The sequence below is a fragment of the Caretta caretta genome, chromosome 7 (assembly GCF_965140235.1).
Source record: "Caretta caretta isolate rCarCar2 chromosome 7, rCarCar1.hap1, whole genome shotgun sequence".
In the NCBI taxonomy this organism is placed as follows: Eukaryota; Metazoa; Chordata; order Testudines; family Cheloniidae; genus Caretta; species Caretta caretta.
This window is the reverse complement of record NC_134212.1, coordinates 31,903,196-31,918,953: the sequence shown is the minus strand read 5'-3', so window position 1 is coordinate 31,918,953 and position 15,758 is coordinate 31,903,196. Positions and strand designations below refer to the sequence as shown.

Here is a 15,758-nt window from a genome sequence, read left to right as displayed (position 1 = left end):
TTTCCATAAAATACAGCTGTTTATGAGCTTTGGGTTGGGAACCAATTTATTGTCCGATGGCAGGAGGTCGAGTGTTAACCAGCTGTGGTGGAAAGGGAGGGAGCCTTCTAACAGTGCTGACCTGTGTGTTTGTTGCGAGTGTGTGTGAACGGGAGTGTGTGAAAACTTCTGTCTGAGTGAATGAGTGTGTATGTGTGTGAGGGTGTGAATGGGACTGGGTGTATGCATGAGTGTGAACATGCCCGAGTCAGTGTGCGTGTATATATGAATTCGAGTATCCGACTGTGTACGCAGCTGGGTGTGTGTGACAGAGATACTTCAAAGATTGAGGAATCTGCCATTTATTTGTTGTGACTCCCCTGAAATTTCTCTCTGCTCTGTAGCACTGCATGGACCCAGGCCCTGTGAGTGTACTGCTGTGTACAGAAACATGGGTGACACTTTGAGCAGAGGACTACCTAACTCAAGGGGCCCCCTCTTGTATCACACCATCAGGCTTCCTGCAGCATTGCTGGCCCCATTGTCTGCAGAAGAATCTTCTCCTTTTGATCTTCATTCTTTAGGACTCTAGCCCTCGTCCTTTAAAAAAAAAAAAAAGAGAGAGAGAGAGACAAATAAATATTGAGCCAGATCCTCAGCTGTTGTGATTGGCCTAGGGCTATTGACTTCAATGGAGCTATGTCCGATTTTCACCAGCTGGGGATCTGGCCCATTGAGTCCAACTGAGCGACACCTATTTACACCACCTGGGTATCTGGCCCCGTTCACTTCAGTGACACTACAGCCAATTTACACCGGCTGGGGATACGGAAGTGTTGACTCCAGTTGAGCTCTGGCTTATTTACCCACCCTAACTGAGACCAAGACTCCATTGGGCCAGGTGCTGGACAGACAAGCAATAGGAGACAGTCCCTGCCCTAAAGATCTTATGATCTAAAAAGGCAGAATAGACAAAGAGTGGGAGGGGAAACAGAAGCACAGAGTGACGGGAGTGAAACCCAGTCTCCTGACTCCCAGTCCAGCGCTAGCCCATGCTGCTGCTACGGTGGGAGGTGTCAGTTCTTTTCTTGCTATAGTGTAGTTATATTGAATCCAAGGCAGTTTCTTCCCATTTATATGAGAGAGAAGGCTCAGACGAACTACTGTAGGAGAAGACACAATCAAAATGAAGTGAAAGCAGACTAACCCTCTCTCCACTTCTTCTATGGTGTCGGGCAATGGCACATTGAGGGTCTCTGGCAGGAATATAGCAGCGATGCCTGATATTATAGGAGCTGTCCCATATATAATTGGTGGGAGGTATGGGAAATATTCCCCCGTCACCCTTACCACCGGAGCTACTATGCCGCCCACACGAGCCATGGTGCTTCCGAGCCCCATGCCGGTCTGTCTGCAAGTGTAGAAAACAACCTTTAAAAAAAAATCATAAAATCATGATAATATTGGACTGATTCTGCAAAAGACCAGATTCAATCTGCCCATGGACTTTTTTCTCCCCTTGGTCTGCTCAGAAATGGCCTTTGATCAGAACCGTCTTTCCTTATTTCTACAGCCAGTTAGGAACTTCCCCTCAACAGGAAATGCAGTTTCTGCAAAAACGAATTTTTCTGTGGGAAAAAGGTCACATTTTTGCCAATTTTTTTTTAAATTTCTCTCAGGGTCGGGAGGGATCAAAACTAAATGTTTTGGGTTGACTCTAATCTTTGAGGCTTCCCCAAACTGAGGTCAGGACTCACTGTGACAGGAAGGCTGGTGCTGTACTATAGGATTATAGTCTGTAAATACCTAGGTGGGCAGAAGTTATCTCCTAGTAGAGATGCATCCTTTGAGGCAGAGGTGGGCAAACTACGGCCCGCGGGCCACATCCTGCCCACGGGACCATCCTGCCTGGCCCCTGAGCTCCCTGCCGGGGAGGCTAGACCCCGGCCCCTCCCCCGCTGCTTCCCCTCCCCCGCAGGTACGCCGCTGCACGGGCTTGCGCTCACCCACCTCCCAGGCTTGCCAATAAGCTTGTCCTGCCACTCTGAGCAGCGTGGTAAGAGGGTGGGGGGGGGGTTGGATAAGGGGCAGGGAGTTCCGGGGGGCAGTCAGGGGACAGGGGGCAGTTGGATGGGGTGGAGGCGGTCAGGAGACAGGGAGCAGGGGAGGTTGGATAGGGGGTGGGGTCCGGGGGGGCAGTTAGGGACGGGGGTCCTGGGGAGGGGGTGGTCAGGGGACAAGGATGGGGGGGGTTGGATGGGTCGGGGGTCCCGGGGAGCCTGTTAGGGGGCGGGGGTGGATAGGGGTTGGGGCAGTCAGGGGACAGGGAGCAGGGGGGGTTTGATAGGGGGTGGGGTCTTGGGGGGTGATTAGGGGCCAGGGGTCCCGAGAGGGGTCGGTCAGGGGACAAGGAGCAGAGGGGGTTAGATGGGTCGGGGGTTCTGATGGGGGCGGGAAGTGGGAGGGGGCCAGGCTGTTTGGGGAGGCAGAGCTTTCCCTACCCGGCCCTCCATACTGTTCCGCAACCCCGATGTGGCCCTCGGGCCAAAAAGTTTGCCCACCCCTGCTTTGAGGCATCAGAAAAAGGGCAAATGAGAGTTGCAAGGGCTAGGAATTGGAGCTAGACCAATTCAAACTGGAAACAAGGTGCACATTTTTAACAGGGAGAAAGTTTTGAAAATGGGACTTAGGTAATTCAGAAAATGTTACTTTAGGCCTAAGAATAGAACTGAGGGGAAACTTTCCACTGGAACAGTCTTCTGTAGGAAAATGCTGATTCAACAAAATTGAAATATTTCATGGGAACATAATGATTTTGTCAAAATTTTCAATGAGAAATGATTTAAACATTTCATTTCAGTGAGGTCAAAGGGCTTTGTTGTTTTTCTTTTTGTCCTGGTGGAGCCTTGGGAGCCCAAGGATGGGAACAGGAGAAGACTTACATTGGGGGTGGGGGATGGCGAAGGTCGATGGTTCACCTATTTCCATCCCCCAGCCAATGGAAGGAAAGAAACCTCGTACCCCCCAGGTGCGTTCTTTACTTAATCAGAATACGGAAAGTGCAGGGCTCGGAAATATTGAACGGACTTTATCAAAATGGTTCAATAGGGACCTACTGAAATGATAACTGATTTATCATTTGGACTATTATATTAATCAATAAGATGAAATTCAATAAAGACAAGTACAAAGTACTAGTGTCATGGGACATGCCTGCCTTGTAGCACCCCATGCTGCTTGAGTGTGGTGCTGCAAGCACTCCCTGCCTCAGTTTCCTCCTCCTCTGGCTTTCCTGTCTCTCCTGGGGGTTCACATGGCTCAGCCCTCTGGCTGGCTCACTCAGAGTTCAATTGTCCCTTGGGGTAACAAAAGTTCAAACACAATCAAAAGTTCTTTGTCCCCACTTCAGTTCCCCTTCAGCCCACCCATCAGGCTTAGTTCCTAATCCTTTCTGGGTTACCCTTCAGTCTCTGTCTTTGGCTGTGGGACACAGCCCTGACTGTTTCCCTGGAGCCTTTCACAATCTCCTTCAGACTCTTGCTCAGGGCCTTCCACGGAGTCCTTCCAACATCTGACCAGGACCAGCTAAGGCAGGGGGTTAGCTAATCTGGCGCAGGTGTGGCTGAGCTCAATTACCCTTAAAGGGCCAGGCAATCTGTGACAACTGCATGTAAGAAGGGAAAAAAATCAAAAGCACAAATACAAAATGATGAATAGCTGGCTAGGTGGTCGTACTGCTGAGAAGGATCTGAGGGTTATAGTGGATCACACGTTGAATGTGCATCAACAGCGACATGATGTTGTGAAAAAGGCCAATGTAATTCTGGGATGTATTAACAGGACTGTTGTATGTAAGAAACAGGAGGCAATCGTTCCACCCTACTCTGCACTGGTGATGCCTCAGCTGGAATCCTGTGTCTTGGAGGGAATCCAGAGGAGAGCAACAAAAACAATCAGCAGTTTAAAAAACCTGACCTATGAGGAAAGGTGGATAGAACTGGGCGTGTTTAGCCTAGAGAAGACTGGAGGCTGGGGACAGGGGAAAACACATAAGTCTTCAAATATGTAAATAGTTGTTATAAAGAGGATGATCAATTGTTCTCCATGTCCACCAAGGTTAGGACGAGAAGGAATCAGTTTAGTTTGCAGCATAAGAGATTCAGGTTGGGTTTTAGGAGAAAACTTTCAAACTCTAAGGATAGGAACAGGTTACCAAGGGAGGTTGTGGAATCCCCATTCTTAATGCTTTTTTAAGAACAGTTAGACAAATACCTGTCAGGGGTGGTGTAGTTATACTTAATCCTGCCTCAGCATGGGGGGATAGACTAGATGATCTCTTGAGGTCCCTTTCAGCTCTACATTTCTGTGATTTGATGGTTTATATAATATAATGTTATATAATAATTGAAATGATACATCAGTTATTGTTTTCATAAGTCCTTATTGAAATGTTTCATAGAATTTAAGGCCTGAAGAGACCAGTAGATCTTCTAGTCTGACCTCTGGTTTAACATGAGCTGTTAAATTTCACCCAGTTACCCCTGTGTTTAACCCAATAGCCTGGGTTTCAATAAGGTTGTTCAGCTATTTCTGAAATGAAATTTTTTGGGATTTTCATCTTGCAAGAAATTTTGAAATGTTGAAACTTCCTTTGGAATGGAAATTCGGAACTCTGGTTCCAGCTGCGCCTGAGGAGCACTGTCGTTCCGAGCGCTGACCCCCTGACTTGAGTAAAGCATTGGGTAGATTTTCATCTAATGCAGAAATAGATGAGTGCTGCAATAGGTACCTGATGACTGTTGGGTACAGCTCCCCGGTGTAGAGGTACAAACAGTTAAAGGAAGAGGCTAAGCATCCTTTCCCAAGCACTGCCAGGGATGTACGTAAGGCCTTCAGCTCTTGTGGGGGGACATAAAAGGATGAGAGTTAGTGGTCAGTGCTGGTAGCAGTCCCGAGTGGGGTCAGTTGCTGGAACAGTCCTGGCTAAGGCTGGTCACTCAGTGCCTATATACAATATGTATCCGAGATACAGCCAGAGTAACACTATGATCTATAAAAGGAATGTCTACATTAGAGATGGTCAGAAATTTTCCATCAAAACTGTTTTTTTGATGGAACATTGGGGTTTTCAACTAAGCGAAGTTTTCACAGAGTGTGTCAGCCTCCCGCAGACCATGTCAATTTTTTGTGTGTCAAAAAATGAACACCTGAAAGTTGAAATAGTTTTGATGCTATGGTGGTGCCACGTGGGAGTTGCAGTTCAGTTGCCTCTTGTCCCCATTCTCCTTTGTGGGCCTGGCTCCCTCCCTGGACAACACCTCCCATGATACTCCTGTTCTGCTCCCGAGGAGATCGCTCCCTCTGCCATTTCCAGTGGACGTGGGGCTGTAGGTCGGGGTTGGGCTGTGGGGGTCGAGGCCGGGTCATGCAGCGGTGGGTTGTGGAGGGGAGGCATAGCTGGGAGGAGGCAAGGCCATCGGGTAAGTTTTGTCTATGGGGGCAATGGACAAGGCCATGGAGAGGGCTTTGGCTGTGGGGGTGGGGTTCAGCCAAAGATGCAGGGTCATGGGGTGGATTGTGGGGGTGGGGTCATGAGTCAGGAGAGGCCCCTGGGGCGGGGTATTGGGTCAGGGGAGGTCCCTGGGGGTATGGCCATAGGGGTAGACTTGGGCTATGAGGGCTGTGGCCCAGGGGAGATCATCTTGGGAGTAGGCTGTCCCATGTCATGGTATGATTAGAGTCCCAGGTCATCTTAATTCATCCCCGTACCTCCCCTGGCTGTTGCACCCTGAATGCCCACCTCGTGGCACAAATATGTTCGCCAGGATTGCCAGCCCTGCCAGGATGACGGAAGCTGCCTGGGTGAATCGCCGGCCGATGAAACTCATCCCGATGGCAGCGCCCAGCTTGGCTGGGATGTCAATGGAGCCAAAAGCCACCTGGATGAGATAAATGTTGAAGCCGAAGTGCTGCAGGTCCATGGCCAAGCCATAGAAGGCAAAGCTGGTGGCAAACCTGTGAATGGTCATTGGAGGGGGGATGTCAATATAAAGTGGGGCCAGATTTATCCCTGGTGTAACTAACTCTGATGGGAAAAGGGACAGGGGGCTCTTGACTGGCCACATGTTTTTACCTTCAATAAATCATGGTGCGGTATTGGGATCTGCACTGACTCTGAGGAGAGGGTGCCCTCTACTGAGCCCCCCCACCCCTCTCCCTGTAGCACAGCACCCCCTAGTGCTGCACTGGGGCCTCACAGTTAGAAAGAAAGAATAGAGCACACCTACCAGACACTAGATATGCAGCAGGATATCCTGCGTACATTGGGTGTGCGGACCAAACTATACAACGTGTAGGAAGATTGTGCCAAGGCCATTTCCTTCTTCATGTTGGATTTCAAGACCTAGGGAGAAGAGAGATTAGGAAAAATAATTCTGGTGTATTATCCTGCTGCATCCTCCTCATTGTGCTCAGCACATCTGATACGCTCCATTGGAGAAAATGGGGCCAGATCCCCAGCTGGTATAAACCAGCTGTTGCGCGATTGAAGTCAGTTGACAATGAAGCTGAGGATCTGGCCCATAGCATGTAGCAGAAATATGTGGTGAGGGGAGGCAAAGATGTGCAATGCGAATGATTAGAGCTCTGGAGAGACTCCCATGAGACTGAAAGGATTGGGAATGTTTAGCACAGCAAGAGGGGACCTGATAAAGGGCCACAAAATAATGGATAGGATAAAGAGTAGTCTGCCAGGTTTGAGATAGGATGAGAACCCAAAAGTACTGAATCCCAGTTCCTAGCTCTAACCAGTAGGCATCACTCCCCTCCCAAAGTTGGGAATGGAACCCAGGAATTCTGCTTCCCAGCCTCCTCCAGCTCTAACCACTAGGCCCTGCTCTTCTCCCAGAGCCTGGAATGGGACTCCATGCTAGCTACTATCAGAGACAGGATACTGGGTTACACAGATCACTGGTCTAATCCAGTCAGGCAATTCCTGTGACCATCACTCCCCAAGGCCCAGGAGCTGTTTTACAATGTTTGCACCATTCCATTTAGAGGAAACAAAAGCAGACCAGGAATGTGGGTAAGCTCAGCACAGAAGAAAACATACAACCAATCCTGCATCCCCCTCTAGTGACCATCCGAGGGCTATCGCTCGGCTACAGGAACTGGCACAACACTGAAGTGATCCGAAGATGGACTCAAGAGAAATGCAGAACACAGAGACTTTCCAGATTTTTTTAAATATGTTCATCCAGTTATATATGAACATAGATAGATACAGACAGAGGGGTATGTATGCAGATAGATCGGATCACTTCATCCACCACTGAAATGCTCTGGGTTGGAAAGCAGAAGCTGTTTAACAGCTCATAATAATGCGACTCAACCTTAGGACAGAAGATGAAGATAATTTGACTTTGGTAGGTTTTCCTGGGGTATTAGTCCTCTGATAGTTTGGACCGAAATGTTAAAGGTGAAATTCTCCCTTGTGCTCTAGCCTAGACACCACCGAAGTCCCTCTTTTTACCCTTACACAATAGTGAGGGCAGCTTTATCCCCGGGGTAACTAACCCCATTGGGAAAAGGGCCCTGGGACCTTAACTGACCACATATTTCCACCTCCAGTGAATCATGGTGGGTCATTGGGGTCAGCATTGACTGTGAGGGGACAGCACCTCCTGCTGGGCCCCCCCATCCTACTCCCTGTAACACAGTGTTCCCTAGCATTGCACTGGGGCATCAGGGCTAGCATGGATTCCAAGGAGAGAGTGCCCCCTACTCAGTCCCCAACCTCGTAAGCCATTGTCTTAACGTAGTAGAACTGTTAGTATTGAAACACTCTGCAATCTGTTGTGACATACAAGTAGCATAGTTTGTACCCAAAGGCATTTGTGTCCCTGAGTTAACCATTGTCTTAGAATGCCACAGAATCATGCAGGGATTCTGTTTATCTTTGAGAAACAAGCAGTTGAGATCATGAAAGGGCAGGAATTATTAATCTTAGTTCAGTCCATTGGCGTGAGGATCAGAATTCTTATTAGTGCTAAGACCTTACAGTCATATGTTTCTGCACAGCTTAATAGGTTTACTTTTGCAAATGAAACTGCTTCTTTCTGTAGGTCAGAATCATGGGACTTTACAGGGCGTATTAATGACAATGATTTTCAGGTTGGAAAAACAACAGCCACTTGTACTTTGGAATGAATTAGAAATCAGAATTCAGGCACAAAAGGCGAACAAATTTGTAATCTGATTTTGATCCCTGGACTAGGGCCAGAATTTAAGCATCATTGGAAGCATGCTAGATTTATATCATCCATATATTAAATTAATGTCAGCAAACATACCAGATCAGTAAGTGTGGTTATTCAGATGACATTGAGAGCTTGTATTTGAATGTGGCTAGAGGGGCTCAATGTCTAGCTAGATGATCTGGTGGTCTCTTGTTTTGGCCTTAAAATCTATGATTGATGATTTGAGGGCTGGAAAGAATGCCTTAGAGTGAACGACTGACAGAGCTCAATCTGTTTATTTTATCAGAAGGAAGATCAAGAGGTGACTTGATTACAGTGTATAAGTACCTTCCTGGGAAGAAAATATCAAGTATTAAAGGACTCTCAAGAAAGTGAAAGGCAGACCAAGAAACAATGGCTGGAAACTGAAGTCAGACAAATTCAAATTAGAAATAAAGCACAAATTTTTAACAGGGAAGGTGACTAATCATTGAAACAAACTCTCAAGAGAAGTGGTGCATTCCCTATTTCTTGATGTCATTAAATCCAGATTGGCTGCCTTCCTTGAAGATGCTTTTGTCAAACACAAGTTACTGGGCTCAATACAGTAATAACTGGGTGAAATTCTATGGCCTGTGTTATGCAGGAGGTCAAACTAATGGTCTAATGACCTTAAAATCTATGCGTCCATGGACCAGCTCCTCAGCTGATATAAATTGACATAGATCCATTAACTATACTGATTTACACTAGCTGAGGATCTGGCTGCCAAAGCCTAAATGGATTGGATGACAAAGTTTGAGAGGTGTATTCTGCTCTCAGTTGCACCAGTGTGAATTTGGAATAACTCCTTTGACTCTGGATTTACAGCAGGTAAACAAAAACATCATCTGGGCCACAGTGTATTGCAGAATCTCCAACACTCCTCCCAAGGTGAAATTTGTTCCTGGGCAGCACAAAACCTATGTACCAGTAGTTACATTTAAGTCCTTAAAAACATAGTTTAGATGGGATTTAAGTGCTGCACAGATCTTGTGCTAACTCAGGGGTGAATTTAACTTTAATATAATCTGTGCATAGCCGTCAAATGTTGTGCAACTCCACACTGAAATTTTATACATGTTATTTAAATGCCAGGGTGACGTTTATCCCCATGGACTTCTGGAGCCCAGCCCCATGCACCTCCTCTTGGGACAAATTTCAAGACGGATAGTCTTGTTCACTCTCTCTCTACTAGGTAAGATTTCACCTGAGCCAATGGCGTGCATGAGAAAGCTGCCAAAGAGCTGGGTTGGAAACAGTTTTCCCATCCCAGGAAAATTTTGGAGATCTCAAATTTTTCTGATCCCAAATCAATATGAGAAGACAGCCTCGAAAATTTGCACAAATTAACAGTATGAAAAAAATTTCAGTTTGAGTCAATTGAAACATTGTTTTGACATTTTCAAAATGTTTTATTTCAATTTTGACATTTTTTTCTATTTAAATTTTTAAACTATAATTAGCAAAAATTTTGAAACTGAAAATATTGAATTTTTCTTTTAAAAAATGTTTGAAATGGGAATTTTGAAACTTTTTTCCAAAAACTTTTCAAAATGAGAAATTTGTTGATTTTCCAACAAAAATAAGTTTAGTTGAAAAATTGCTGACCAGTTTTATTGCTAAATGCACGAGTATCATGCAATAATGCATGAATAGATCTGGACAGAAAATGTGGGAGTTTTTTCCGATGGAAAATTTCAAATTTTCAGTGAAAATTCAAATACTGAAACCAACTAGAAATGGAAATATTTCTGTTTGGGAATGCTGCCATGGTGCCTCATGGGACTTGTAATTCAGGTGTCTCATCTCCCATTCTCCTCCACAGGCCAGGATCCCTGGTTAGACTATATATCCCATGATGCACCATCTTGGAGAGATGAGGTGGTGTATCCTGGGCACTTCTGACCCTAGTGCATCATGCAGTTCAGAGGGCCAGCTGAAAGCCTACACATCACTTAAGTGTTCCTTCTACACGTCCTCAGGGGTTCCATCCTTATTGCACATAAGATATGATTATCTGTGGTTTCCTTTGATGGTCAAGAATTCCATTAATCTCTTTACCTCGGTATTGAGCTTGTCTCCTTCTTCTTTTTTTCTATTTATCTGAGCAACTTTCTTAAGCACCTGCACGGCTCGGTCCGGTTTTCCTGATAGAACCAGCCAGCGAGCGGACTCTGCAAACCACCTGCAAAATGAGCAGCAATGCCAAGAAACAATGGAGTGCTTTCTTCTTTCCAGTTGGGTTCTCTTTGTAGGAATTTGTGGCTCATGGGAATTAGGGACACTCAAACCTGGGTAGAGCTAAGAGCTTGTAGGGCAGATTCTGAGGAGAAGTTATACATTGCAAACACAGAGGAACTCCACCAAGTTGTTGTTGTTTCCATTATAGTTGGACCTAAAGCTCCCAGATGAGTTTGAGCCTCTACAGTACTAGCCCTTGAACATATGCATTTTCTGCACTGACAGGTACAAATGACTGCCTTGGATCCAAAGACAGTCACAGACCTTGGTAATGGGGGCACTAGGCTGTGTAACAGATCACAGTTAAATCAGATGGGAATACAGACTGAAGTGGAGCTTATTTCAGCTCAGCCCAATGAGTATCGGACTGTCAGTGTATGCTTCCTGCAGCCCCATGCTTGAGCCCTGTGTCTAAGAGTGAGATCAGAATCTAGCCCTGTGAACCTATCAACAAGCAGCGATGCACTTACCAGGAATAGAGAAAAAAGATGAAGAAGGGCATTGATGCAGTGAATTGTAACCAGCGCCAGTCCGGGAGGGCATATGCCAAGCCTGCAAGAACAATCTGCCCGATGGTGGCGCAGTATCCCACCACTGTGCCGGCTATGGTCCGTACATTGGTTGGCACCCACTCAACAACTGGAAAGGAAGGCACCCACGCCAGAGGGGTTAATACTAGAGCTGGGCGAAATGTTTTGGACACATAGTTTATTTGCTGAAAAATGCAGGTTCAGGTTGACTATTTGCAAATTCAGTTTGGGTTCAGCAAATAGCTTTGCGCCCTGCCCCGCCCTGCCAAATATATTTTTTTCTGAAAAGGTCAAAATGTTTTAAAGCCTAACGGATTTATTTGGGCATAAGCTTTCGTGGGTAAAACCCCATTTCTTCAGATGCATGGAGTGAAAATTACAGATGCAGGCATTATATAATGACACATGAAGGGAAGGGAGTTACCTCACAAGTAGAGAACCAGTGTTGACAGGGCCAATTCGATTAGGATGGAAGTAGTCCACTCCTAATAATAGATAAGGAGGTGTCAATTCCAGGAGAGGCAAAGCTGATTTTATACAAGCCAGCCACTCCCAGTCCCTATCCAAGCCTAAATTAATGGTGTTAAATTTGCAAATGAATTGTAGTTTTGCTGTTTCTCTTTGAAGTCTGTTTCTGAAGTTTTTTTGTTCAAGTATAGCTACTTTCAAATCTGTTATAGAATGTCCAGGAAGATTGAAGTGTTCTCCCACTGGCTTTTGTATGTTACCATTCCTGATGTCTGATTTGTGTCCATTTATTCTTTTACATAGGGACTGTCCGGTTTGGCCAATGTACACGGCAAAGGGGCATTGCTGGCACATGATGGCATATATCACATTAGTAGATGTGCAGGTGAATGAGCCTCTGATGGTGTGGCTGATGTGGTTGGGTCCTCTGATGGTGTCGCTAGAGTAGATATGGGGACAGAGTAGGCAACGAGGTTTGCTACAGGGATTGGTTCCTGTGTTAGTGTTTCTGTGGTGTGGTGTGTAGTTGCTGGTGAGTATTTGGGTGAGTATTCAGGTTGGGGGGCTGTCTGTAAGCGAGGACTGGCCTGCCTCACAAGGTCTGGGAGAGGGAGGGATCATTTTCCAGGATAGGTTGTAGATCATTGATAATGTGCTGGAGAGGTTTTAGCTGGGGGCTGTACGTGATGGCCAGTGGTGTTCTGTCATTTTCCTTGTTGGGCCTGTCCTGTAGTAGGTAATTTCTGGGTACCCGTCTCAATCTGTCAGTCTGTTTCCTCACTTCCCCAGGTGGGTACTGTAGTTTTAAGAATGCTTGATAAAGATCTTGTAGGTGTTTGTCTCTCTCTGAGGGATTGTACTCCACGAAAGCTTGTGCTCAAATAAATCTGTTAGTCTTTAAGGTGCTACCAGACTCCTTGTTGTTTTTGTGTATACAGACTAACACAGCTACCCCCGATACTCAAAATGTTTTGTTTCAACTCTTTGTTTTAAAACAATGTTTTGTTTAGAAATTTAGCTAGATTTATTTTTAAAAAGCCACAACGTGTGTAATAAAAATCCAGAAATGCAGAAAATGAAAAACCAAAGAGCTCCCACCTCCCAAAAAGATTTGTTTTCAGTTGAACACAGCATTTCATTTGATCCAAAATGAATTTTTGTTTTTCATTTTGGTGAGAAAAACAGAAAAATTTCTATTTTGTATCACCCTGAAACAATGTAAACACATTTTTTTGGTTCAGCCACTGAACCAAACAATCAATTATTCCTACATCTCTAGTTAATATTCTGCACAAGTGAACAGGTTTTGGAGGCATGTGGGAATGTTTCTGTGGGCATGGATTAAGATCTCAGTGGTGCCACCTAATCGGTGAGGGGCTTTGCTGTCCTTCAGGGTTAAAATGATGCTGAGCTATGAATGTGAGGCAGGGGTGGCCAGTGGTTAAGGTACTAGACGGGTATTTAAGGCACTGGTGTTCCATTCCTGGATCTGCCACAGAATTTCTCCATGAACTTGGGCAAGACACTTTCTGTTTCCTCTATTCCTTATTTGTATTTTAGTAGTGCTTAGGTTATGTCTACACTACACAGCTTTAAGCGACATGGCTGTGTCACCACAGCCATGCTGCTAAAAGTTGCTCAGTGTAGCTGCTGTTTGTCGGCTCTCTTGCCGATAAAAAACTTCTATCCCCAAAGAGTGGCGTTTGTGTTGTCGTCAGGACAGTGTTCCTGCCAACAATGTGCTGTTCACACTGATGCTTGTTGCGGCAAAACTTGTCTTTCCAGGGAGAAGAGGGGGTAACACCTCTGAAAGACAAAAGTTTTGTCGTTCAGTTGCCAGTGTAAACATAGCCTTAGGAATCATGCACCAGAACCCCATTGTGCTAGGTGCTGTATACATCCAGAACAAAGAGATGAGTTTAAAATATAAGACACGAGGCAACAGAAGGATGCAGAAAAACAGATGGGGGGAACACCAAGAAACAATGAGACTGGTCACCACAGTAGGCAGTGATCTCAGTTCACCACCCTTTGTCTCGCACTCCACCTTCTCACCCTTTGTGTATTTTAAAGCTCTTCAAGACAGGAACTGTTGCTCACTATGTGAATGGACTGGGCTCAGCACAATGGATGCCCTGATCTTGACTGGGGTCTGTGCAGCACCAGGCACAATGCAGGCCCCAATCTCAGTCAGGATCTGTCAGCACCCAGCACAATGGGGGCCCTGATCTTGGGGTCTGTTTAGTGCCTGGCAGAATGGGGGCCCCAGTTTCAGTCAGAACTTCGAGGTGCTACTGTAACAATTACTGTTTTAGCACCGTTAATATTAGAAAGGACTGTCTCAAACCCTCACCCACAATTCCAAAACAAACTTTTTTTTAACATGTCCTTAATTGCAAAGTATTATTATTGTAATCCAGTGATGCTACCATGCTGGACTCCCTCTGAGACACCCTCCTGACTCAGGCTGCATATAAGCAGAAGTGATGCGTGCAAACACAGGGATAAATATTTGTATACCGGGGCCAGATCAAAACTAACAAGAGCAGGAAAACAGCATCCAAAAACGAAAAGCAGACATTGGAGGGAAGGGATGGCTGCAAAGCAATGCTGGGAGTCCTGTCTAACAATGGACCATTAGCCTGCGTAACTCACTGTCATAAGACTACCTTGAGGCTGAGACCTTAGCAGCGTTCAAAAGAGGAATCTGGGCATTTTTCTGGAAAACAAGGACACTGAGAATCCCAAATGAAAAAAAGTACGTTACTTAGGAGCCATCTATTGTTCTGTGTTTGTGCAGCCCCTACTCTGCATGGCCACTGATAGCTCGGGCGCTAAACGAAAAGTGGGGGATTGTTAGATCATTCACACTGCATACCAGGGACCTGTGTCTTGTCTTCTGGCTGGGCTGGGCCATGAAAAGTGGGACAGCAGCTTCACAGCTCTCCCAGTTAATGAGGGCTGCCGGGGCTTGAGAGGTAGGTTGGCCTCTCAGGGGGACTCAAGTGAGCTGGGTTCAGTTCCTGGCTCTGGCACATGCTCCCTGTGTGATGGTGGGAAAATCAAACCCTGCTGAGCCTCAGTCCATAAAATGGGGACAATAATTCTTCCTTTGTCTATTATAAGCTCTTTGGGGCCAGGACAGTCTCACTGTGTGCACGTCACCTAGAGCTGTGTGCATGGGTCTCTATAGGCTGAGCTAAAGAACTCATTCGCTTGGAGGTTCTCTGGGTCAGTTCCCAGCCCCAAGTCACTAAGATGGTGGCTGTTTGTTAAGCAGGGCTCTGTGGCTGGAGCAGTTATATCCTCTGCACAGCAGACACCAAGAGGGAGGTAGATATCCAGTGCCTCACGCAATGGGGACCAGATCTCAGGGCTTCTAGATGCTTCTGTAATATTAATACTGCACACACTGTAATGAACCCCTGATTTTACTTAGTGCCCCTGGGTGCTACTGTAATACTACTAATAACCTGTCCAATGTAAAGTGGCCCTGATCTCCGTAAGGGCCTGCAGGTGCTACTGTAATATTACTAATATGCACACTATACTGGGTCATCAAGGTGCTACTGTAATACTGTTAATTATGCACACACCAGAATGGGGCTTCTAGGTGCTACTGTAATACCAGAAATAATGTGCATGCTGTGTTGGGGTCTCCTAGGAGCAACTGTAAGGCAGGTAGTTATAACAAGGGCTAATTTTCCCAGGTTAAAACCAAGGAGCAGTGGAAGAAGGTCCCTTACCCAGTGACATACAGTTGAGAATGATCCCAGAAAGGGCCATCCCGACAAGGAAGCGGAAGATGCAGTATGCGGTGAAATTGGGCGAGAAGGCGGTACAGGTGCCCGAGACAGCCATCTGCAGGTAAGACCAGCTCAGGAGAGCCTTCCGCCCGAACCTGTGGCAGAAGACGGCATGTTCATAGCTGTGCTAGGTCTGGTGACTGATAGAATCCTGTGTATGCAGAGCCACAGAGCCCTGAGGATAGGTGGGGACAGCACCAATGCTCTGCACCTGGCAATCTGCATTCAGTCCTGGGCACATGGACGTGGATGATCTATTTTATCTAATCTAATCTCTGTGTGTTCTGACATAGCCTGTAAGGTGTTCAGGGGAGAGCAAGCACAAATGGCCAGGGCTCTGGAGGGACTGACCCACAAGGCAAGGCTGTAAATGAGTTAAATGCAGCTAAGCAATGACTACAAGGGGACGTGGATCAGCATCTCAAGTGTAAGGGAAAGGATAAACCTCAAGCACT

At 46.1% G+C, this 15,758-nt stretch overlaps 1 protein-coding gene across 4 annotated transcripts in view; it reads right to left on the bottom strand.

Moving 5' to 3' along the window:
* Positions 1 to 325: 325 nt before the first annotated feature.
* Positions 326 to 15,758, bottom strand: part of LOC125639982 (solute carrier family 22 member 6-A-like) — a 24,289-nt gene continuing 8,856 nt past the window's right edge. For 3 of the 4 annotated variants that reach the window (XM_048857981.2, XM_048857980.2, XM_048857979.2), the window contains 8 exons: positions 15,244 to 15,398; positions 10,970 to 11,138; positions 10,320 to 10,443; positions 6,267 to 6,382; positions 5,780 to 5,994; positions 4,769 to 4,877; positions 1,187 to 1,390; positions 326 to 579 (listed from right to left, as the gene is read on the bottom strand). In XM_048857981.2, the coding sequence (XP_048713938.2) occupies positions 492 to 579; positions 1,187 to 1,390; positions 4,769 to 4,877; positions 5,780 to 5,994; positions 6,267 to 6,382; positions 10,320 to 10,443; positions 10,970 to 11,138; positions 15,244 to 15,398 (1,180 nt within the window). In that variant the 3' untranslated portion in view covers positions 326 to 491. Of the gene's footprint in view, positions 580 to 1,186; positions 1,411 to 4,768; positions 4,878 to 5,779; positions 5,995 to 6,266; positions 6,383 to 10,319; positions 10,444 to 10,969; positions 11,139 to 15,243; positions 15,399 to 15,758 lie in introns of those variants that run through there. The other variant, XM_048857982.2, reaches the window with a different exon arrangement.